Source organism: Macaca mulatta, chromosome 15 (genome assembly GCF_049350105.2).
Source record: "Macaca mulatta isolate MMU2019108-1 chromosome 15, T2T-MMU8v2.0, whole genome shotgun sequence".
Lineage (NCBI taxonomy): Eukaryota > Metazoa > Chordata > Mammalia > Primates > Cercopithecidae > Macaca > Macaca mulatta.
This window is the reverse complement of record NC_133420.1, coordinates 112542634-112567372: the sequence shown is the minus strand read 5'-3', so window position 1 is coordinate 112567372 and position 24739 is coordinate 112542634. Positions and strand designations below refer to the sequence as shown.

At 43.0% G+C, this 24739-nt stretch overlaps 1 protein-coding gene across 12 annotated transcripts in view; it reads left to right on the top strand.

Moving 5' to 3' along the window:
* TLE1 (TLE family member 1, transcriptional corepressor) overlaps positions 1–10570 on the top strand; it is a 107449-nt gene extending 96879 nt beyond the window's left edge. For 11 of the 12 annotated variants that reach the window (XM_015117969.3, XM_077965225.1, XM_077965224.1 and 8 more), the window contains 6 exons: positions 635–884; positions 2867–3114; positions 6094–6241; positions 8613–8763; positions 9730–9806; positions 9949–10570. In XM_015117969.3, the coding sequence (XP_014973455.1) occupies positions 635–884; positions 2867–3114; positions 6094–6241; positions 8613–8763; positions 9730–9806; positions 9949–10056 (982 nt within the window). In that variant the 3' untranslated portion in view covers positions 10057–10570. 12 annotated transcript variants of the gene reach the window in all.
* The last annotated feature ends 14169 nt before the right edge of the window (positions 10571–24739 follow it).

Below are 24739 nucleotides of genomic sequence, written 5' to 3'. Positions count from 1 at the left end.
TCCTGACCAACATAGGCAAGGAAGATTGTTGAGTAGGAAACCTAAAATCCTGTTTAAAGCCATATAAGATAATCTCTTATTTTCTCTTCCTTAAGCAAAAGAAAGTTGAAGTCCAAACCATAAACTGGTATTTTTAGAAAGCTGTTTTTTGGGGTGGGGGGGGTTGTTTTTGCTATTAAAATACACTATCTACTCTGTTTAATTATTATTAGTTCTTAAGGGCTTCATCTTTAGCAGGGAAAATAATCATTTAAAATTATACTAAGAAATCATAAAATTACACAAGATACATGGAAGGAGGTATTTTATGTTCATTTGGAAGCGCGTTAAGTGTTTTATAAGGAGATTTGAGGGAATGCTTTATAGAATGGATAAGAACGATTTAAATACCTTAAAAAAATTTTAAATACAGTTCTATGTATATGTCATTTGGTACACGCTAGATTTCTGCTATTAATTATTTTAAATTTGCACCATCAGTAAATACTTCAACTTGTATTGTTTTGAAAGGAAAATATACAAGAGAATCTTTCCTTTTTTTCATCGTTTTCGTAGTCGTAGCATGTTGCCGAGGTAATGACTGCTTCCTCTGTCATTGTGTTTTCTGTCTTCTCTCCATTCGTTTTTCCAAAAGTGCGTACTCCTTCCACGTTACCGCAGACGGTCAGATGCAGCCTGTCCCTTTTCCCCCCGACGCCCTCATCGGACCCGGAATCCCCCGGCATGCTCGCCAGATCAACACCCTCAACCACGGGGAGGTGGTGTGCGCGGTGACCATCAGCAACCCCACGAGACACGTGTACACAGGCGGGAAGGGCTGCGTCAAGGTCTGGGACATCAGCCACCCTGGCAATAAGAGTCCTGTCTCCCAGCTCGACTGTCTGGTGAGTGGACAGGAACTGGTGCACAAGGGCAATTTCTCCCTGGAGATTCAATAAGGAAATAGCTGTGTGGGCCTGGGTTTTATTCCCATTATGAGGAAATAGAAGCCCCTTCTGTTTCCTGTGTTGGGTATTTAACCCCCTCGGCCCCCCGTTTAAATGCGAAGGTTTCATTTGTTGCTGTTGCACTGGCTAAATCCCAGAGTTGATGGATTTCTTTTTATAAAATATTTTACACTGGTTTACAGAGGCTCTCCTTGTGTATGGATGTACATTACAAAAGGGGGTTTCCCATTTAATGGACAAAAGCACAACTTGGCCTGGACTCTGGTCCCTGCCATCCACTCAGTTTTTAATTTCCCTATAGCCTTTAGATAAATATAGAATAGTAAATTTTTTTTTTTTTTTTTTTTTTTTTTGAGACGGAGTCTCTTTCTATCGCCCAGGCTGGAGTGCAGTGGCCGGATCTCAGCTCACTGCAAGCTCCGCCTCCCGGGTTCACGCCATTCTCCTGCCTCAGCCTCCCGAGTAGCTGGGACTACAGGCGCCCGCCGCCTCGCCCGGCTAATTTTTTGTATTTTTTAGTAGAGACGGGGTTTCACCGTGTTAGCCAGGATGGTCTCGATCTCCTGACCTCGTGATCCGCCCGCTCGGCCTCCTAAAGTGCTGGGATTACAGGCATGAGCCACCGCGCCCGGCCGAATGGTAAATATTTGATGACATGTCATAAAAACCATTCTGAACAGGGTAAGGTTTGTGTTTTTAAGGGAGACCTGAGAGAGCTGGTTAGGTTTTATGACCTTCACTTCAGGAAAGGGTTAAAGGCTGTCACTGCAAAGACCGGGGGCAGCCATCAACAAAATAGAGCGGTGAGAATGCATTCCCAGAGTTCCTAAGCCGTGTCCGCTCAGAGCCTGAGAATACCATTTTGCATTTTTCAGGGACATAAAACATGTTGGGACATGTTCCAGTCTCTAAACCATAACCCCAGGATTTACAGAGCACATACCGCTGGCCTTAAGCAGACTCCGAACTGCCCTGCCCTGCCATGCCCTGGCATGGGGTCTGCCTGCGCTCTGCGGTTGCAGATGGTGCCGTGTACCACTGCCTGCCTGGAAAATTGTAAGGATTCCGGAGAGAGTGTTTCCAGAAAGCTGAGTGGCAGTGTTTTTGAAACACAGACTTGTGTTTAGAGTAGTTATTAGTGCCTTTTTTAAAAAAACAAATAACTTCAAAATGTCTTCATTCATGAAACTTATATTTAAATATGGCCCAACATTCTATAGCAGTGGGAATAGCCTTTGTTGAAGTCACGTGTCTAAGGTTTCTTTAATCTTTGAAAGACAGTCCATCGTGAAAAGCACTTAAGCGAACTTTAGCCATATCTGCATCTTTCAGGGGTTGATCGTATGAGGGCCCCCCACCCCCACCCCCTTCATATGTGTTGGTTTTGATGGCAAGGTGCCTACTTTTATCAGGTTCTTTGGCCTTTGCATTGAGGGGCTTAGATATAATAGCCGCCACATGACAACTTGAGAAAGCAGCTTTGGTAAGTTATTAGCAAGAATCCCTCTGACTAATGAAGTAATGTGCTCAGCATAACGAAGACCAAAACATAGACGGGGGCCTGCAGTGTCCAAGCAGTAAATGATGCAGGGTGATGAGGCAGATGTATAAACGAGCTTGGAAAAGTGGTTTCTTCTCAGGGAACTGTGTGTACACCTGTACCTCATACCTAGATAGTTTCAGCTCTGTGATGCAGGACACCAGAAACAGTTATCTAAGCTCCTGTGAATTTGTTTTGTTTACTGTTTTGAAGGAGACAGTTGTGCTTGGACCCCAATCTTGACTAGAGATCTCTTGCTCTGTTAGAGTGTCCGTGAAATGTCACTCTTTAACTCAAAAAACCAAGACAGCCATTAGAGAACATGGTGCTATGATTGCTCGGTAATTCATTGTAGCAATGAATTCTGTTTATTTTACAGAACAGAGACAATTATATCCGTTCCTGTAAATTGCTACCTGATGGCTGCACTCTCATAGTGGGAGGGGAAGCCAGTACTTTGTCCATTTGGGACCTGGCGGCTCCGACCCCACGCATCAAGGCGGAGCTGACATCCTCGGCCCCCGCCTGCTACGCCCTGGCCATCAGCCCCGATTCCAAGGTCTGCTTCTCATGCTGCAGCGACGGCAACATCGCTGTGTGGGATCTGCACAACCAGACACTAGTGAGGTGAGCAAAGATGGTCGTCTAAGGAGGGGTTCCCTTCTTGAGCAGCTGGGCCTATCACCTCTGCTTCTCTCTGGCTGCCCGCAGCCTGCACAGTAAGAGCCTCTTGAATGCCAGGCATGGGGTTAGATGATGGGGGAACAAAGACAACCGTGTTGCTGCCTTTGGGGGGCTTACAGTCTTGCTACCATGCCTGGGGTCACCGAGACGTTCTATCTCCTTATAGATAGTCTGTATATCCTATAGTCTGTATGTCAGCCCGCATACAGACTCCAAACTTGTTCAAAAAATATTTCTGGCTTTTGCCAAGGGGTGGCCTAATGTGAATTACACGGCAGCACAAAGGGCCCTTGCTACTAGATGTTTTGGGCTTTGGCTAGAACTTGGTGCAGACAAGAGCCAACTGATAAAAGATAACAGAAAATCAACAAGGAGACATGAGAAGAGCAGATTCCATGAATTTCACCCACAAAATGGTTTTAAAGTATCTCAATAATGAAATAGGAGACCTGCCCAGGGGTGGTTCCACTCAGGAGCCCGCAGGGTTTTGCCTCGCGTCCTGGCATTGGCCCTGTCCCCTTAGCAGCAGCTGCAGTTCTGGTACCCTTGTGTCTCTCCTCAGCTCCCCCACCAAATGCCCCCTTCAGAAGTCAGTGCTCACACCAGAACTGTTCTCACAAAGTCTTTTTAAAGTAAGCACGAATGAAACATGAAAGGTAAAATGAAGCACGTGTTTTACTCTTGTTTCATCTTCACTGGGAAGCCATCCCTGCAGATGGTGCAGTTTGGGGTCCATGGCTTGTTTGGTAAGTCCCCTCTTGTGCTGCCCAGAGAAGGCACGGGCTCCAGAAATCATCATGACAGCTCACTCTCTTCAAACCTCCGCTGTAGAGATCCATTAAGTGTCATTGAGCTGGGCCCGGTCCCTGCGTGTGGGCGACAGTGCGGCAGTTATTTTCCTCTTCCGTTTGCTGAGTAGTGTAGGTGAGCAAAACGGAATAAGGGAGCCAGAGCCGAACGCCCTCTCAACCTTTTATCCTAGCAAAGTGACTTGTTTTTTCTTTTTTTAAAACTCCATAAGTAGCACTTTCAAAATATCAATTCCAAGCACTTTTCAGATATTCCTCCACTTAGTCCTCATGACACTGTCCTGCTATTTGTCCCATTTTATAGATGAAGTGCCTGAGGCTCAGAGAGGGTAAGTTACTGGCTTCAGGTTGCACAGTCGGATGTGGTGGAGTCAAGCTGGGGCCCAGGCATTCTGCTGTCTTCTCTGTGCTGTGATCCCTTGCTCCGTGCCGGCTCCTGGGGAGTAAATACCTGTTGGATAGGATGGGGTAGCATCTTACAAATCTTTCTCTGGACCGCCCACAGGTGGCTAGTGGCTGCCGCCTGTAACAGGGCCATGCACAGCCTATTGCATGTCTTTGTATCCATCGTAACCCAGCACATTCTGAACAGTCATAGGATGTGCCTGAGAGTCATGCTGAGGTATATGGATGGAGGGAGGGCAGCGGGATGGGAGGCAGCCGTCAGGTACCATATGTCAGCAGAGGAAGGTGTTTTCAGTCAAGGGGGAACAGCGTTTAATGAGTTAGAAAGGTCCAAAGAAGTCAGAGGGTCAAGAGATCACTGGATTTCCAGAGCGGTTTGAAGGGAAGAAAAGCAACACTTTCAGCAAGAGACGCAGCGACTGCTCCAGGCCTGGGTGTTCTGTGGGGATGTCTGGGAAGCGAGCAGAAACACTTGAGGTCCACCTGCACGGCCGCAGTGGAGGAGAGAGGACCAAGCCTGGATCCTAAAGTGCAGAAGTTGGGAATGGCTTGCAGAGAGAAGATGTTTAAAGTGATGGTTCACATCTTGGCTTAGAATTTAGGACAGTAGTGGTGCTTTTTCCTTCCCTTGCACTCTTTAAAATCCAAGCTCAGGTTAAAAGTTTGGAGCTCTATGGGAATGATAAGGTGTGGGGATCCTGGAGGAAGAAGCAGCGTGGAAACTTTCCTCTCGGTGTTGAAATTCTCACGCAGTTCTTTACTGGATCCCGCCTGGTTCCGAGGGTGGGTCTAGACTTTGTTCACCTTTTCTGGCTGCTCCCCCACCAGCTCCCTCTCAGCATGCAGGACTGAGTCCAGGATGGTCGCCATCCCTGCTGGGGCTTACAATGACCTCCCCTCAGCCGCTCTGCTCATTGCCTTGCACAGCATCTGTGCTCAGCAGATCCCTGTTAGCTGATAGTTTCTGGTGGCGATTTTTGAATGAAGCACAAGGTTCTGCTTTAAAGAACAACCTTGTGCTCAGCTTGGAGGCAGAGTCTTTCTGAGGTGCCCATGGCAATTACCTCTGTCTCTGCCCAATGCCTCTGAGGTCAGGAGGCTGGTATGCGTGACCCTTTGTCTCTGGGAGTCCAGATTTCCTAATGCAGGGCTCTTTCTAACAGAAAGCAAGGTTGAGTAAATACATGAGCTCATGCTCTGTTGGCACGTAGAGCATTGCTGTGTTGATCCACTCATGGAAACAGCAATGCTTCTGTCCACTCTGCTTGTAACGTCCCCGTTTCTTTCTCTCATGGATTCAGGCCTGCACGATTAAAGAACAGACCTTTATCTTTCCATAAGGAATACAATTGGGATTTTGTGTGTTTGTCTTTTATTTTCTATTTAACAATTCAACACTTTTCCAGAGCTGGCAAGAATTGTACCTTGCAGATGGATTTGTCAGAGTAGTGTATTTAACTTCTGGGTAGTGACCTGCACTGGCATATTCCATTTCTTTAGCACTTGGATCGTGAAAAAAAAGGAAAGACAATCAGCAGGTGCTGTGTCCCCTCCTCCTCGGGGGAAGGTTAGTTTGATCTTGCACATCAGCAGACACTGGTGGGATGACACACACACATGCACACACAGGGTCCAAAACTAACAACACAACAGTGTTTACCTTGAGCTCTGGCAGGAAATCATTATTCAATCTGGTTTGTTTTATCAGGCAATTCCAGGGCCACACAGACGGAGCCAGCTGTATTGACATTTCTAATGATGGCACCAAGCTCTGGACGGGTGGTTTGGACAACACGGTCAGGTCCTGGGACCTGCGCGAAGGGCGGCAGCTGCAGCAGCACGACTTCACCTCCCAGGTGACTGAGTGACTTCCGCTTGCCCCAGAGTCTGGGAGGTGCTGGGGTGTGTCTTCCTCCTCATACCCTCCCCGCTTACCCTAGGATGTTAGTGGCTGGACAAACAGATCAGGGCCGAATTTGAGATAACTAATTTAAAAACAACGACCACCACCTCCTCCTTCACGACCCTCCCCACTACCTTCCCCAAAACTCCTAGAGTGGTTTTTAGAATCCTGTAGATTAAGGGGTGTTCGCTGTTATATTTATATATGAGTTTGTTTAAGGGATTTGTACGGTGAGGAATATATAGTTTTCCTTCAGCAGTGTTTGATCGGTGGCACGTATTCTCACCATCTAATGTAGGAGTAGGAGATGATTTTTTTGATTCCCAAATAAATAGAGCTTGAGAAATCTGCAGAATGTCACTAGGAGTGGAGAGAAGTCACAGCCCCTCTGAAAGTTCATTTATTTCCCCTGCACCAGAGAGCTTAAAAAAATGCAGAAATACCTCAGTGATATGCATTTTATTCCTCATCCTTTAAAAAATGAACTCGTGGCTGACTAGATTTGCAGACTTTTGAAATAATATATAAATGGCAGCTTTGTAGATTGTGAAAAGTATTTTGATGTCCAGTGTCTGAGTGTAGACTTGTTTTGGAAAAAACAGTGTTTGCCGTTTTAAATGCTTTCTGGTGGTAGAATTGTTGCTTTGATCATGACTTGGCAATTTTTTTTTTTTTTTACCTTGTTTTGTAATAAAAATAATTCTACTCAGAAAACTAGGACAGAAACAGAAAACAAGCATATATACTTCTAAATTTCATATTCTGGTTAACATTTTGTTGAGTTTCTTAGAGTCTTGCTGTTTTCCCTCTTTCCTAACATAAGTAGGATACAATTTTTGGTCTGCCTTTTTTGTTTTTTTTTTAAACTTCTTAGAGAAATTCTCAAATACATATGAGTACAGCAAATGTCCAAGCAGTTATGAGAGTACAGAGAATTGTACAATAAACGCCACATGCCCATCACTCAGCTTTACGTTATTTGGCCGTGTGATAACTCTTGTCCCCATCCCCAAACACTGGATTATTTTAAAGTAAATTCCAGACAGCATATTTTATCCATAAGCACAGTCATGCACCATATAACCTTTTGGCCAAGGACAGACCTCAAATGTGACAGTGATCCCTTAAGATTATAATACCATATTTTTCTGTACCTTTTCAATGTTTAGATATATCTGAGTGTACAAATACTTCCCATTATGCTACAGTTGCCTACAGTACTCAGTACAGTAGCATGCTGTGCAGGCTTGTAGCCTACGAGTGATAGGCTCCCCCATCTAGGTGTGTGTAAGTGCACTCTGTGAAGTTCACACAATAAAGTAACCTAATGAGGCCAGGCGCAGTGGCTCACGCCTATAATCCCAACACTTTGGGAGGCCGAGGCGGACGGATCACGAGGTCAGGAGATCGAGACCATCCTGGCTAACATGGTGAAACTCCGTCTCTACTAAAAATACAAAAAATTAGCCGGGCGTGGTGGCGGGCGCCTGTAGTCCCAGCAACTCAGGAGGCTGAGGCAGGAGAATGGCGTGAACGTGGGAGGCAGAGCTTGTAGTGAGCCGAGATCTCGTCACTGCACTCCAGTCTGGGTGACAGAGCGAGACTCCGTCTCAAAAAATAAAGAAATTAAAAGACTGGGCGCAGTGGCTCATGCCTGTAATCCCAGCACTCTGGGAGGCAGAGGTAGTTGGATCCAGGGGTCAGGAGTTCGAGACCAGCCTGGCCAATATGGTGAAACCCCGTCTCTACTAAAAATACAAAAATTAGCCAGGCGTGGTGGCTCATGCCTGGAGTCCCAGCTAGTCAGGAGGCTGAGGCAGGAGAATCACTTGAACCCAGGAGGCAGGGGTTGCAGTGAGCTGAGATCGTGCCACTGCACTCTGGCCTGGGCGACAGAGCAAAACTCCATCTCGAAAAAAATAAAAAAATAAAAATATAAAAATAAATAAAAAACAAAATAAAGTCACCTAACGACACATTTCTCAGAACACATCTGCCTCAATAGGTGATATATGATTGTATTTCAGTTACTGTCTCGAAAAGGTAAGGCCTGCTTTAAAATGTACACATGAATGCCATTATTATTAGGAATCATTTCTTAATTTTATCCCAAAGGACAGAGGGGTTCAAATGTTTCCAGTTTCCTAAAGGTTTTGACACTTGGTTCATCTGCGTTAGATCACTTGCCCTGTGGCCCTCCCCACAGTCTGGACTCGGATGATTACCTCCGCCTATTCTTGCTCTTTCCCCCGCTTTCACATTGCGTCTTCCCTTCCTAAGTGTATCAGGCGGAATCATGAGTGAACCTGTCCTGCTCCTTGCAGATCTTCTCCCTGGGCTACTGCCCCACAGGGGAGTGGCTGGCAGTGGGCATGGAGAGCAGCAACGTGGAGGTGCTGCACGTGAACAAGCCCGACAAGTACCAGTTGCACCTGCACGAGAGCTGCGTGCTGTCCCTGAAATTTGCTTACTGTGGTGAGTTCAGCCGAAAGGAAACTGGCGGTCGTTGATGGCCCAAATGGAAAATGCTTCTTAAAAAAATATGGTAGAGATCATATCTGGAAACAGTGTTGTTCTTTGAGCAGCTGGATGCAATAATTCCATTGTTTTAATATGCCCTTCAGAGCACAGCAATGTCTGTTTCAGTTTGTTTTGCTAATTTGAGAAAAGTCAGCAGGCAATGATGTGATTGCCTAATACAAGGTTTGGACACAGGTTTGTTTCAGTGGGGGTTGGGAGATGACAATGAGTTTCCACTTTGTAGAGGGGTGGGTGGGAATTTACTGAAGAATGGGGCAGGGGCAGTGGAAGTCATGAGCTGTCCGTGATGAGGAATCCAGGGTCAGAGAAGCGGATATTTAGGTGTACCCAGACACTTAGTTACACTCTACAGTGAGGTTGAAGACGGAAGAAGTTCATGTGGAGACCCTTCTTGTGCACTGCAGATGGGCAGATACCTGTTCACAGGATGCAGAGGTGGACGGACGGACGGACGGACGGACGGACGGATGGATGGATGGATGGATGAATGCCTATCACTTATTGAGCATTTTTCTTCGTGCTATATGATGTGACTGGCATTTTACTTAAGTTAGATGTTTAATCCTGTCTAGTCCCATTTTATCATGGGAAGACTGACTAAAATAGAAGACATTCTTCATTGATTCTATATTTGAGGGTTACCGTGTGTTGGATATGATGCTACTAGTCCTGTATCCAGTGACTAAGGAGGCTGACACCTCTTAGATTATACCCAAGATCACACTGATAAATCACTGAGGAGCCCAGATTTAAAACCACTGTTCATGTCACGGACCAGTCCCTTAGGGCATGATAGTTCATACATTAAAAATGTTCTTAGTTTGATTCAGTCCCAGTTGCTAATTGTATAAGTAGGAATTTTAACCTTGTGAAAATGAGATATTCCTTTGCTAATTCTAGGTAAATGGTTTGTAAGTACTGGAAAAGATAACCTCCTCAATGCTTGGCGGACCCCCTATGGAGCCAGCATATTCCAGGTGAGTAAGTGCTCCTCACCTAGATCCACAATTTCACCACAGTGTTGCCTTTGAAACCAGGAGTGAAGGCGCCTCAGAGGGAGCGGGGCCTCTGAGTACCGTTGTTCCACATTAAACACGTGTTCATTGTTTTCTCTTCCAGTCCAAAGAGTCCTCGTCAGTGCTTAGCTGTGACATCTCTGTGGATGATAAGTACATAGTCACTGGCTCAGGGGACAAGAAGGCTACAGTCTATGAAGTCATCTACTGAAAACATGATGTGGTTTAACGTTGATAGTTGAATTGGGCCAAAATGTTTCGAATTTGTAGAAATAGAAAAGTTGTAACTTTAAAAGAGAAAAAAACATGCAAACACCTGTTTCCAAACCTTGACACGAAACTACTTTGTCTACAAAGAGGAGGCGACAAGTCCATCAGCAGAAAGTCACCTGTCTACATAGACCAAATGGAGCACCAAGGCCAAGCAGACAGAGGGGCCATGGGTTGTGGGATTGAGGAACGGAATCGGCCGACTCACGTGACAGCCCATTCTTTCTTTCTGGGTGATCTGGGGATCACGCCTTGCCCAAGTGTGAGATTACCTTTCCTATTCCTTGCAGTTCACCTCACTTTCTGTCGTTTGTAGAGCAGTGGTGTCTCCAATGAACTTGTTTCCTGGTTTTGCATCTTGTGAAATGTTTTTTTGTATTTTTGTTGAAGGTTAAACATTTGTATAAATTGTAAATATATTTGGTTTATTACAGTAAAGGCTTTAGTACCAATAAGTGGTTTTCCTTTTCTTTCTTTATTGTTTTTTATTACAGCTTTGGGATCATCAATGTGGGTTTTGTAAGCAAAGATTATACATTTGTAGAGGAAGTTTTGAATTGCACTGCTTATTTTATAAATATATTTGGTGGTAGGCTCCCGTTGCATTAGAACCTAATCCTTCACAAGCCTGAGTTGCTGGGAGCTCAAGACTAGGAATTGTGAGTCATTGAAGGTTTACTAATGACAGTTTTCTTTAGGAAGGTAAAATTACTTCATCAAGATTTGTTCTTTTGTTATGATACTGTTGTGATTCAAGGTCACAAATTAAAACTCTGCTTTTTTCTGGTGATTCATTGGAAGGCAAAATATTCCTTTTTCTAGGAAGGCCCAATCTTTTCTTTCTTTTCCCTTTCTCTTTCCCTTTCTCTTTTTCTTTCTTTCGTTCTCTCCCTCTCTTTTTTTGTTTAAAGATTTGGGTTCACACTCTGTTTGTTACCCAGGTTGGAGTGCATGATCACATCTCACTGCAGCCTTGAGCTCCTGGGCTTAAGCAATCCTCCCACTTCAGCCTCCTGAATAGCCGGGCTAATTTTTTTTTTTTTTTTTTTTAATTTTCATTTTTTGTAGAGGCAGAGTCTCACTTTGTTGCCCAGGCTGGTCTCGACCTCCTGGCCTCAAGTGATCCTCCTGCCTTGGTCTCCCAAAGTGCTAGGTTAAAGGCGTGACCAACTACATGCCGGCCCCAATAGTTTCAAATCTGTATTCTCGCTCTTCACAAACTTCACTTGGGTTTTGTGTTATGATCGATGATACATAGAAAGCTGCAGAGTTCATTCACCTGTAAAACGTGGAAAGCCAGCTGGTTTTGTCTTCATTAGTACTTATTTGGTCTATTATACAAATTTAGTTAAGCCAACCATACCCAGCACTTCTCCCCATTCTTCTCATTAAGGCCCTCCCTGTAGCTCTAGCCATTATTATCTGTCATTAATCTTTGGTCTTTATCTTTGTGGATATGCTTTTACTAATTTGATTAGATGAAATCTGTAACCCTGGGCTTTTAATAAGTTACCATCCACGTTTCCTCCTGGAAAAGCTACACGGCTCATTTTTTATATACTATTATTTTCTATTATTTTATAAAATAATAGCTAATAATTTTAAGGCAGCGTTCCTGGCTGTTTAAAAATAGCACCTAAGGAATTTTTAATGTTCTTGTTTTCTTATGATCCAGCGAGTTGTTGGTAGTTTGTCTTAATATTTTCCATTTGTTACCAAGACCTTGTTCTTTATATATTCAAAAACATTACTTTGTTTGCTTTTTGCCAAAAAAAAAAAAAAAAAGTTTATGTACTGAGTTAAATATTTTCACTTCTCATTAAGTGAATGGCAAACCCCCAATTATTGAAGCTGATGTTGCTATCATCCCTTCCTAGTATAACAAAATAGGTTTCTGTCTGATGGACTCAGATGACTTGTTAATGGATTGTTTATCTTTTCTGTTCTCTCTCCCTCCCCACCTTACTTTCCTATTTTCTCTAATACCAACAATGAAGTAGCTTAAAGACCATAAGAGTTTGTCTCCCTCCCACCTGCGACCCAGGGACCCAGGCCACAATGCGGCTGTGCACCTGGAAGGCCTCTCTAGTTGCCACCACTTCCAGCCAGCGGCTGGGAAAGGGCAGAAGTCCAGGGAGAGGGATGTGCTTTTAAGCAGATGACTAGAATTTGTTCCATCACTTTTATTTGCCAGTCCATCGGCAGGGAGTTTGTCACCTGGTGGCCACAAGGGAGACTGGAAATGCGATGTCTTGCTTTGCAGCCATATGCCTGTGGAAAAGGGGGATGCATGTGTGTGGCTTAAAGAGAGACTCCTGTTTTCTGTTAGTGGATTTTCTCCCTTCATTTTCCCTCATACTTTATAGTTCCCAAACTTCTGACATTCTTTCTGTAATGGGATTTTTCTGAAACTTTATCAACTCATAGATCGTCTTGAATCTGATGAAACCACTTCTATTTGACTTTGGAAAAGACTCCGACTGTGTTGGTGGCAAGAGTCCTGGAGATGACTCGTGCAAGCCCAGCTGCAGAAGGGTTAGAGTCTTAGGAAAATTGCCAGGACAATTCAGTGTTTCCCACTTGGAAAATGGGAGCAGTAAAACTTGTGTCTACCTTTCAGGGTCTGGAGGATGGCGGTAGGTATGAGAACACGGTTGTGAGTGGCGACTGTCTCACAAATGCGAGTACAAGTGGGAGAGCAATTTCTTCCTACGCTGTGACCGTAGGAGTCACCACTCCTGTCCCTCAGGAGATTGTAATCATGTGATTGTTGAGACCCAGTAAGCCAAATATTTATATACCTTCTGCCCTGAATATGGGTTACAAAGTAAGTTTCAACAAATTCAGATTCTTCGGTCACCATGTGCCAAGAGCTATGTGGCAATTTCGCATAGAAAAATGTCAGAAGGTGGTTACCATTATCCTCATATAACCAAGGGTCAGGGAAGCTGTGTCCCCATGGCCTCACAGGGCAGACCAAATGCAGGTTCTGCCCCGAGCCTTGTCTGTGTTCTTTCACATTTCGTAGAGTGGGCTGTGAATTTTTTTTTTTTTTTTTTTGAGACGAAGTCTTGCTGTGTCGCCCAGGCTGGAGTGCGGTGGTGTGATCTTGGCTCACTGCTGCCTCCTGGGTTCACTCCATTCTCCTGCCTCAGCCTCCTGAGTAGCTGGGACTACAGGTGCCCACTGCCACGCCTGGCTAATTTTTTTGTGTTTTTTAGTAGAGACAGGGTTTCACGGTGTTAGCCAGGATGGTCTCTATCTCCTGACCTTGTGATCCGCCCGCCTCGGCCTCCCAAAGTGCTGGGATTACAAGTGTGAGCCGCCGCGCCCGGCTGAGTGGGCTGTGACTTTTGTTTTCCCCCCTAGTTCTCCAAATTCCCTCCTCATTTCATTTTAAAGATTTATAATTTGCACGGTTCCCTTAAGTAGAACTCCTATGTAATGTTAGGTGTATAGATATGTTTGTGTTCACTAATTTATAACCTAATTTGTACAAATATTTGTTTTCCTCGTTCTTTACCAACAAATCGTATGTATTTAATCTTGGTTTTTAAAATCACTCACAGTCTTTACTCATACCTTGCATGTACGTTTCTACCATGTGACTCTTCTATGGAATTGGCTTGAAAAATCAAAATCCTAGTGAGATTGGTTTTGTAATACTTTTTTCATAGCTAGATGTTTCTAGCACCTATTTTATAATAAGGACCAAATTTTGCCTCAATATAATTACCACTTATTAAGTTTCTGTTATTTGTGAGGTGGTAGGGTAGGGGTTTGACATAAATTCTAATTTTTGTGGTGGCTGATGGGATTTTGATGGACCACCTCTTTTAAGATATGACTGCTAAATAGCAGCTGCCCCAAAGCTGAGAACATTCACACAGGGAGTTTTATTTTTATTATATTTTTTGTAGAGGTGGGGTTTCACCATGTTGGCCAGGCTGGTCTTGAACTCCTGACCAAGGTAATCTTCCTCCCTTGGCCTCCCAAAGTGCTAGGATTTCAGGAGTGAGCCACCATGCCCAGCCCATATGGGGATTTTTTTGATTGCACTTTTGCTAATAGTTTTGACTTTACCCAGATTTTCCAACAGATCAGAGAAAGGTATCAGATTCTTAATTTCAGCATGTTGTTTAATTCCATCAAGAGACTGCTGCCTCTGTCACCATGGCGAGGAAGTTGAGTGGTGACATTTCATACTCTCTGCTCGGGTGTGTGGATTGTTTACGTCTCAAGGATGTCCGCTCTTCACGTGGCAGTGACATCATCAAATCACCACACTTTCAGGCTTCCCTGAGCAAGATGAAGCTCATATAAGCGTCTTTTTCTTTTTTTTTTTTTTTTTTTTTTTTGGTGTGACGGAGTCTTGCTCTGCCGCCCAGGCTGGAGTGCAGTGGCCAGATCTCAGCTCACTGCAAGCTCCGCCTCCCGGGTTCACGCCATTCTCCTGCCTCAGCCTCCCGAGTAGCTGGGACTACAGGCGCCCGCCACCGCGCCCGGCTAGTTTTTTGTATTTTTTAGTAGAGACGGGGTTTCACCGTGTTAGCCAGGATGGTCTCGATCTCCTGACCTCGTGATCCGCCCGTCTCGGCCTCCCGAAGTGCTGGGATTACAGGCTTGAGCCACCGCGCCCGGCCTATAAGGGTCTTTTTCTAACCTGGGGAGTTTACTATCCAGATATCCAAAACTTTTTTGCCTGCATATTTTAAACCAGCACTTAATAAACAGTTAAATATTTTGTTCTTAATCAGGTTCACGTTTCTGGAGAAGTCGTCAAACGTTTGTCTGCATCAGCATCACTAGTTAAAATTCAGATTTCTGGACCCCGGTCTCAGAGTTTCTGATTCAGTAGGCCATGTTGGAACCCGAGAATTTGCATTTCTAAAGTGAGTTCCCAGGTGGTCCTGAGACTGCTGGACTGGGGACCACACTTTGAGAACTACTGATCTGGCATAATCTTTTCAACAGAGCCATCAATTTAATAAACTGTGAGAGCATATTAATAATTTCCTAAAGACTGGAGCCCTCGCAGTATTTGAGAGTTTGAGGCTGAAGATTAAAAGGAAGATGGCAATAAAGTGGAAGGCTTACTGTTTTGAAGTTGCTTGACATCTGTTCTTTGAGTTCTTTCTTGATTAGTATCTTTGCCCAAAACTAACTTTTGAAGCAGAGTACTGTAATAACCCTACAATAACTGAGCTCTTAAAAATGTTGCTTCTTGCTTAGACATAAATCAGTGTGAGTCTGCAAAGGTTTGGAAGACGTATCGCAAGGACCCAATGTGGAGGCCACAAGAATGTACATGGTGTTTAACTGGAGTGGTGATGCAGAGTTAGAAATCATTCCTTGAAAACTGGAATACATAACTGTGTAAAACAGTAAGCTGCTGACTTTACAGAGTGTTGTCCTTCAACATATATTAGATTCAGTCAACCATTTGACTTCAGCAGGGTGGTCACTGGGCTGGTGACTAAGAAGGAGTTATGCCAAAGAGGGAAGCTGGGGAAGAATCTGCTGATGGTGATAGAGGGGATGTGGTGAGGCATGGCCCTAAGGAAACCAACAGGAATGATGGGCAGGCAGCTTTCAGCAGTCTTGGTTGTGAATTACACTTTGGCATTGCTGACCCTTGGTTAGAACACCCAATGGTGCTATTCCAACAAGTGGAAGCACTATTGTATGCCAGGTGATGTGCCAAGGGCTTCCAGATGTTCTTGCATGTAATTACTGAATGTGCTCATATACATAATAAAAAACAGTACGCTTTGTTTTTATTGATACTTTTAAGAAAATCAAAAAGTTCACACACCTGATTATCAATCTGGAAAAGAAGAAAATTAAAACCCACTGTAATTGTTTCCCTAGAAACTGTTCTGGTTTTTTTTTTTTTTTTTTTTTTTTTTTTTTTTGAGAGAGTCTCGCTCTGTCGCCCAGGCTGGAGTGCAGTGGTGCGATCTCGACTCACTGCAAGCTCCGACTCCCAGGTTCATGCCATTCTCCTGCCTCAGTCTCCCGAGTTGCTGGGACTACAGGGGCCCGCCACCATGCCCGGCTAATTTTGTGTGTGTGTGTGTGTGTTTTTAGTAGAGACGGGGTTTCACCGTGTTAGCCAGGATGTTCTCCATCTCCTGACCTCGTGATCCGCCTGCCTCGGCCTCCCAAAGTGCGGGGATTAGAGGCACGAGCCACTGCGCCTGGCTGTTTTTTTTTTTTTTTTTTTTTTTTTTGTGACAAAGTCTTACTCTGTCTCCCAGGCTAGACTGCAGTGGCATGATCTAGGCTCACTGCAATCTCCGCCTCCCAGGTTCAAGTGATTCTCGTGCCTCAGCCTCTCCAGTAGCTGGGATTACAGGAGTGTGCCACCACACCCAGCTAATTTTTGTATTTTTAGTAGAGACGGGGTTTCGCTATATTGGCCGGGCTGATCTCAAACTCCTGACCTCAAGTGATCCACCCACCTTGGCCTCCCAAAGCACTGGGATTACAGGCGTGAGCCACCACACCCGGCTGGAAGTACTCTTTTTTATGCCAGTCATGCCAAATATAATACAGATGATTAATAATGTGTTTGCTACTTACCAAAGGACAGGTAAGCACTTTGTGTTATCTCACTGAACCTTCACAAAAGCCCAGTGAGGTTCATGCTTATTTAACAGATGAGGAAACCAAGGCACAGAGATTAACTTGATTGAGATCACACAGCAGATTGTGGCATCACATTTTAACTCAGATGTTCAGACTCCAAAGTTTAAATTCTGCTCTACCGTCTTGTCCATGAGGTTTTATAACCTGCTTCTCACTTTTTTTTTATTACTTAAAATTTACAGTGTTGGGTATATTATAATTTGCCTATTTCTCATTTGTTAGGTATGTAGGCCATTTTAAACATTAAGATATTATAATCCTTATAAAGAAAATGTTCATATATAATTTTCTCTCCTAATTTCTGCTCCTTTCCTTGGAATTAATCCTAAGAAGTTGAATTACCACATCAAAAGATAAGATATTTCAGATCTTTGTTATTATAAACTGCCAAATTGCTTTCCAGAAATATTGGGCTTGTGTATACTGTCTCTAGTAAAGCATGGCAATGGCTGCTTTTCTCAGGTCAACCTCATTAATGTTCTTACTCTAAGAAAGTATTTCCTAACAATAGGCAATAAATATCTCATGTTCCCATCTAGTTTTGTTCTCGCTTCCATTCGTTATTTTCTAAAGGATCCTGAAGTCAGTTCATAGGCTGTCTAACACCATCCTTAAGAACAGTGGATGTCTGTCCTGTTAACAATTCCTAGAAAAGCTTTCATAGACTCTTGATAGCTTCTTTTAGACAATGTGAATGCCTAGTTTTCTTGATCGGTTTCTATCGTATATACTTGTGTGTTCTATTTTCAATATTAAGAATCTGTAGTTTTCCAGGATCATGATAATTATTTTTCATTGTTACCATTTGCTTGCTGCAAAGGGGTAATTTAGAAACCCTCATGATGATAAACCTTAATAAGGTAAGAGCGGGGATCTATAACCTACTCCTGCATTAGTATTATTTAAAAAGATCTTCTGTAGTTGTCTGAGTAATATGCCATGGGCACTGTGGTGTGTTAAGAAGGACACTGCATTTGTAATCAACTCCAGACCAGGCACAGATGGCAGGTGTGATACGTAGTTACGTTTTTTGTATATCCTTGAGCGACTTCCTCAGCCCTTCTCAGGATCTTCAGCTGCAAGATTGGAATAAAAGTGTATACCTCACAGAGCTGTTAACAGAATTAAACAAGGGACTGCATTTTGAGAATTTAACATGGGGGCTAGTCATGTATTTCCTTGAGAAGTTGCCACATTGGGCCCAGTTTGACTGGCCACTGGACCTCCCCAGCTAGTTGTTACTTGGGACTGCCTTGAGTGGTGAATAAATGGGTAGACTTTAACAAAAGCTTGTACAAAGCGTAACTAACACAGTCAGCAACTCTTGTTTAGTTTGTTTAAGGGCATGGGTGGTGACTGGGAAGTCAGGCCTCGATACCCAGGACCTTCTGAACTGGTGTCTTTTCCTGGAAAAAACCAAATTCAAATGTTACCTTCGGAAAAGGTGATGTTTGAAGAAACTTGTAATGCTTTGCAGCATGCCTGGATTGTAGGGCTACAGCCCATTTGTGTGAGTCCTGATATGATCAACTTATGTTTGCCCAATCTGTGGATAGCTTCTCTCAACTCTAAAAAAAGATGCTGATGGTGTGATTAAATGGGTTACCTAGTAAGTTACTAGGTTTTGAGAGTATCCCTCATTATCCTAGAACAGTGATTGTTCAGACCATTTTCCATAGAAAGAAAATGCATGTTTCAATACCCCTTAAAGTGTAAGTGGCATTTATCTCTTGCAATTTAAAGGCTATACTTACTTATATTAATTTCCCTCAAAATGAGTGAGCTCTATTAAGGCTTGCACAGTTTCCATCTGTTGTATGTTCCTGTTAATTGTTAGGTTTTCAGCAATTTCTTGATGTAAGTGGTCATTTCCTTTGCTGTGAATAGGATATGCTACTATTTATCCTGTTTTCCTTACGCTAAGTCTAGTTAGAGAAGTAACCAGGGTAATGACCCACCTTACATGCCACGAACTGATGAAGTAAACAACGGCCAACGTGCAAATCCACTTGCAAAAGTGAGGCAAGAAGGGCCCAAACATTGAGTTTACTGCCTTATTTTATATATTGTTGGAGGAAAAGGCTACAAAGCATTAAAAAACAAAACTGCCAGGCAAAAAATCTCTATTTTTGGTTCATTTCCCTTGCATTTATTTGTAGATGCATGCAGACATGTGTAAACACACCACCATTTTGTGTTCTGCTCTCACTAGCTATCACAAATTTTTGCCCCTTTATTTCTGCATAGTCTTTTGGCTCATGCCTGTAATCCCAGCATTTTGGGAGGCCAAGGTGGGCGGATTGCTTGAACTCAGGAGTTTGAGACCAGCCTGGGCACCATGGTGAAACCCCATCTCTACAAAAATTAGCCGGACGTGGTAGTGGGTACCTGTAGTCCCAGCTCTTAAGGAGGCTGAGGTGGGAGGATTGCTTGTGCCTGGGAGGTGGAAGTTGCAGTGAGCCAAGATTGCGCCACCATACTCCAGCCTGGGTGACAGAGTGAGATCCTGTTTCAAAACAAAAACAAAAACAAAACTCTTCCATCCTAGTATTTCTATTTTTGGTGTATTTCCCTTACATTTGTTTCTTCATACATGCATAAATATATAAGCACAACACCCATTCCATTTGCTATCACAAAATTTCCCCCTTTATTTCTGCATAGTCTTCTGTACTTTTTATTGACCCCATCAAATAATACAATGCCATTTATTAGACTACTGCCATTTTGCATGGTTTTGTTTTGTTTTTTCCTTGAGATGGTCTCACTCTGTTACCCATGCTGGAGTGCAGTGGCACAATCTCAGCTCATTGCAGCCTCAGCTTTCTAGGCTCAAGTGATCCTCCCATCTCAGCCTCCTGGGTAGCTGGGACTATAAGGTGCACACCATCATGGCTGGCTAAGTTTTTTGTATTTTTAGTAGAGACAGGGTTTTACCATGTTGGCCAAGCTGGTCTTGAACTCGTGGGCTCAAGACATCCACCCATCTTGGCCTCCCAAAGTGCTGGGATTACAGGCGCGAGCCACTGTGCTTGGCCTTGCATGGTTATTTTAACTCTAATAACTAATACTGTATTAAAGTCTCCATATATAGGACTTTCTTTTTATTCTCTTGAACTATTACCTTGCATTTAATCACAAGAATGGGCTTGCTACATCATTGAGTGTGACTATATCATAAGCCTATTTTCCATTTCTGTTGTTGGCTTATGTAGAAGTAAAATTTGTTACCTCTACCCGACACAAGCATCTCAATCAAGAGTTTTCTATTTATCAAGCATTTTTGGTATAGCCTTTCCTAAGAATGTTTTATACGGCAAAATTAAAGAAAAGGAACAAACTGTTTCCCTTTTCATTATAGAAACCATCAACACCCAAGTACGGCCTATGCCAAAGCCTGTGCCCTTCTAGATTTCTTCTGATGTTGTGTGAAGTGACCCATGTCCTGCATAAAAGACAGTCGAGAAAGACAAAGCTCTTGTTCTTTGCGTGAGTGATTCATTGGTTGATTGCCTGGAGTTTTCCACTTGGGAGCAAATTCCTTCTGTGGTTTCCAGGCTTTAAGAGACATTAGTTTGCTTTTCAATTTACATGGCCATTCTACTGAATCCACTGCACAGCTCTCTGCCATTGTAATAGCCCTGATACATAACTTCACATTTGGAATGTAGAGTGCAACCATTCTTAATAGTTTACTTTAATGGCCACTCTTTTCTTTCCCTTATGGTTTCTTGTATAGTATTATTTTTTTAAGCAGACAGCCATTGTAGTGCCACCACATTCTGCATTTAGCATACCCTCTGCAGTGAAAATCCTTGAAAAACAACCGTAGTTCCTGGAAAGCAAATCCCTCAGTGTGAAGAACATTGATTGGTGGGGAAAGAAAATGACCTGATGAGCCCTTGTCTGGAATTTTCCTTTCTTTTTTCTATCTAAGAAAAGTGAGCATGATGTCTTAGACAGCACACAATCAAGTGGTCCAAGCCACAGAGAGAGGAGCTGTGTGAACCAGCTGGATTAGGTAGTTATCCGCATGATGGCAGTTTTTAAGGTCTGAGCCAGGCCTCGCTACCTGTGTATTTGTTTTACTTGAAAGACTAGTTTTTGAAATAAAGGAAACCTTGTATTTCTTTTAACCTTCTTAGAAAGTTTCAGGTCACTTCCAATTCCTTTTCTTCTTGACCCCCCCTTCTGCTGATTGAGGGAGTTGCAGCCTGGGCTGATTGTCCTTTTCAATGCTGTCGTCTGAGACCAGCGAAGTAAGAGTTCTTGCTCTCAGTTCTTGGGAGGGCAGCATCCCTGATGCCGTTGTCAGGGAAACCGGTTTCAGATGGGTGCAAAGAAAGTAAAGGATTCAAACATCTTATTTGAAATAATGAAATAAAAATGCAACCCATAACTCTCCCCTCCCCCTCACCGATCTAATGTCAATTTCCATGGAAACAAGATCAGAAAGGCCGCTGACAGCCAGCAGCTGACAGCAAACTCCCGTGTCTCTCTAGGTGGCAGGCATCCTTTTGATATCCGCAAATGCCAATTTGTACAATCCCATGACATATCACTGGGCTGGAAAGACTCTTTTATTTGAAGAGTGAATAAAATAGAATACACCTAGCCAAGATGTCTGTCCTTCTAGCATTTTATCAAACAAATTATAATTCAGGAATATGGCCCAGGCGCTTTTTATTGCTTTTCGTGCTATCCACTTTGTCAGTGTGCAAAACTCCTCATCTACCATGTTTATCTTTCTCATTTCTGGACCTGTACTTAGCAGCATGGTAACCATCTACTCAGAGATTTGGAAGATGCAGACCTCCTGTACCTTCAGTTTACAGGACATAAATATTCGTGTTGTCTTTTTTTCTGAAAATCTCTGTTAGTGCCTAAAAACTTGGTCATCTTGTCTACTAATTTATATCCATTTCATTTTATTTTGTTATTTTATTTTACTTTAGACAGGGTCTCACTCTGTCACTCAGGCTGGAGTACAGTGATGCAGTCACAGCTCACTGCAGCCTCGAGCTCCTGGGCTCAAGCAATCTTCCCATCTTGGCCTTTCGAGTAGCTGAGAATGCAGGCACACACCACCACGCCCGACTAATATTTTCTATTTTTTTAGAGACAGGGTCTCATTATGTTGCCCAGCCTGGTCTTGAACTCCTGCATTCAAGCGATCCTCCCGCCTTGGCCTCCCAAACTGTTGGGATTACAGGTGTGAGCCACTGTGCCCAGCTTGTATCCATTTTAGATGTTTTCACTTTTAGACAACGTGGATTTTTAGTATGTAATGTTTAGAAATTTCTAATGTACACATCTAAATAATTAAAAACTCTATGCTGTTGCTCGCATCTGTGGAGCAGAATCCTCCACAGGTAAGTGAGATACTAATGTCTCATCACAGCCATAATTCAATTGAGCATTTCAACAAAGGATGATGATTTCTTAGTAACGTGGACACATTCGTAGCAGAAAGGATTCAACGAAGGAAAAGAAGCTGAGTGCAGTGGCACACGCCTGTAGTCTCAGCTACTCAGGAGGCTGAGGCAGAAGGATCCCTTGAGACCAGGAGTTCGAGGCTGTGGTGTGCGTTGATCATTCCTGTGAATAGCCACTGCACTCCAGCCTGGGCCTTTCCCATGTAGAGATGCTAGATCACTCACATGAATTTTAGATGAGTTTTAGCCTTTCCAGCCATCTTTTGCTAAAGTGAATACAATTCAGAATGCTCTCTACTATGGCCTCCTCTACTGACATTAGAGTTAAATCATTTGAAGTAAATCTATTAGAAGTTTTCTGCTTTAAGTTTTAAACCTCGATGGATGATTTGCACTTAGTAAATATCAATTGCTACCTATTAATGGTGGTACAGAATATATAAATTATACTTTTTTTAGCACAGACCTGCCTGTGTGGTAAGAGAAATCTAAGGCAACACACAGATATGAGGAGCTCAGCACCATGGCCGTACTGTCCTTGCCAGGCACATTCCTCTTACCATCAGCAGCTAAAGGAAGCGTTCCTGGTAGCCACAACTGAACACATTTCTGAGAGTGAGGTGCTTGGTTGAATGGCTCACATAAGAAAAATAGTGAATGGGCTGGGCGTGGTGGCTCACATCTGTAATCCCAGCACTTTGGTAGGCTGAGGCAGGTGGATCACCTGAGGTTGGGAGTTCGAGACCAGCCTGACCAACATGGAGAAACCCCGTCTCTACTAAAAATACAAAATTAGCTGAGTGTGGTGGTGCATGTCTGTAATCCCAGCTGCTCGGGAGGCTGAGGAAGGAGAATCGCTTGAACCCGGGAGGCAGAGGTTGCAGTGAGCTGGGATTGCACCATTGCACTCCAGCCTGGGCAACAAGAGCGAAACTCCATTTCCAAGAAAAAAGGAAAAGTACTGAAAGGATTTTGTTGCTGATCTTTCTCTCCACTCCTGGGAGCAGGAAAACATTAAGATAAATCACCAGTGAGCTAATATCATCACAAGCTAAAAAAATAGTAAACCGATCACTTTCCCCTTTTCCTTTCCCCTCTGTTTCTGTCTTTACCCAAATTGACTGGGAACGGGGTTAGGATTGACTGAAGTCCATGATGCATGTGTGATTTCTTTAAGTTTGGTGGGGAGATACACAAATGTGTGGAAATAAACCTTTGATTTGATTTGAACAGAAATTTTGTTGTGTTGTGGTAAATATGATTCTTTATGTTGGCAACTGACAGCTGTTCAAAAGCAAGTTATTAAGTGGCTTGCCTTACGTAATTGTGAGAACTTTGGGGATAGCTTCTTGACATAGTCAGAAAAATATCAGTGACTATCCTGCCAAAATGGGAAATTTTTCTCCCAGCCTTTCCATAGGCTGTTTTCACAAGATTCAATTGTCATTATTGTTTACATTGAGAATTCTGGTTTATGGCTATTTCTACTTTAAGAATTACAATTATGTAATTTGCTAGTAATTGAAATTTTTTTTTTTTTTTGAGACAGGGTCTTACTGTGTTGCCCAGGCTGGAGTGCAGTGGTGCAATTATAGCTCACTGTGGTCTTGAACTCAAGCGATCCTCCTGCCTCAGCAATTGAAATCGTTAAAGTCATTTGGACCAGCTCTTCAATGATTCTAGAATGTGAGGAAAATCAGAAGAAATAAATGCTGTACATAAAACTACAGTTGATAAAAACATTGGAGCAAATCCTAAAGTCAGTACTGAGTTATACTTTATTTTATTGAACTTTAAATAGAAAACAACCACAGTGACATGTAATCATCTGGAAGAGAGGCTGCCTGGTGCACTTTTTATTGAATTATAATGTTATTTTAATCACCAGTAGAATCTCAGAGCAAATGCGTATCCTCACTGCACTCCATAACAAGGAAAGCAAGGAAAACTGCTTTTTTTTCTAGCCTAAGTAGAAAATCTTTTCTCCATCCAGGATTCAGTGGAAGCATTTGCTCTACCTGAAAGCACGAGGCTTGACTTTTAAAAATGCAACCTTTGAAATGTTAGAGGTGAATATAAAGATGTGGACAGGCCCCAAATAACAAATTTGCTGAGCTGGACAAAATAGGCAACAATGTGCTTTTATTAATAAAATAGGTAAAAGGTAAAAGGATATTTCAATTATATAAAAAGCAGTTACATCATTGAACATTTAGTATGTACAAATAACTCTGGTAGGCACTATTTCAGAATAGTAATTACTATGATTAACATTTTTCCAGTACTTACTATATGTCAGGTACTTTACTAAGTACTTTACTTGAGATATTTTCAAAAATCAGAAGAAATGGTTTCTGCCCTGAAGGAGCTAACTCAAGAGCCAGGATTAGAGTGAGGTGAGGAAGGCATTGGCCTTAGGCTCAAAATGTAAAGTGGTGCCAAAAAATGCAGTGATCAGTATATTTTACTGCAATATTAAAAATAATGAAAATTAGTTCAAAATATGTATGGGGATATGGAGTAATGGGAACTCTCATT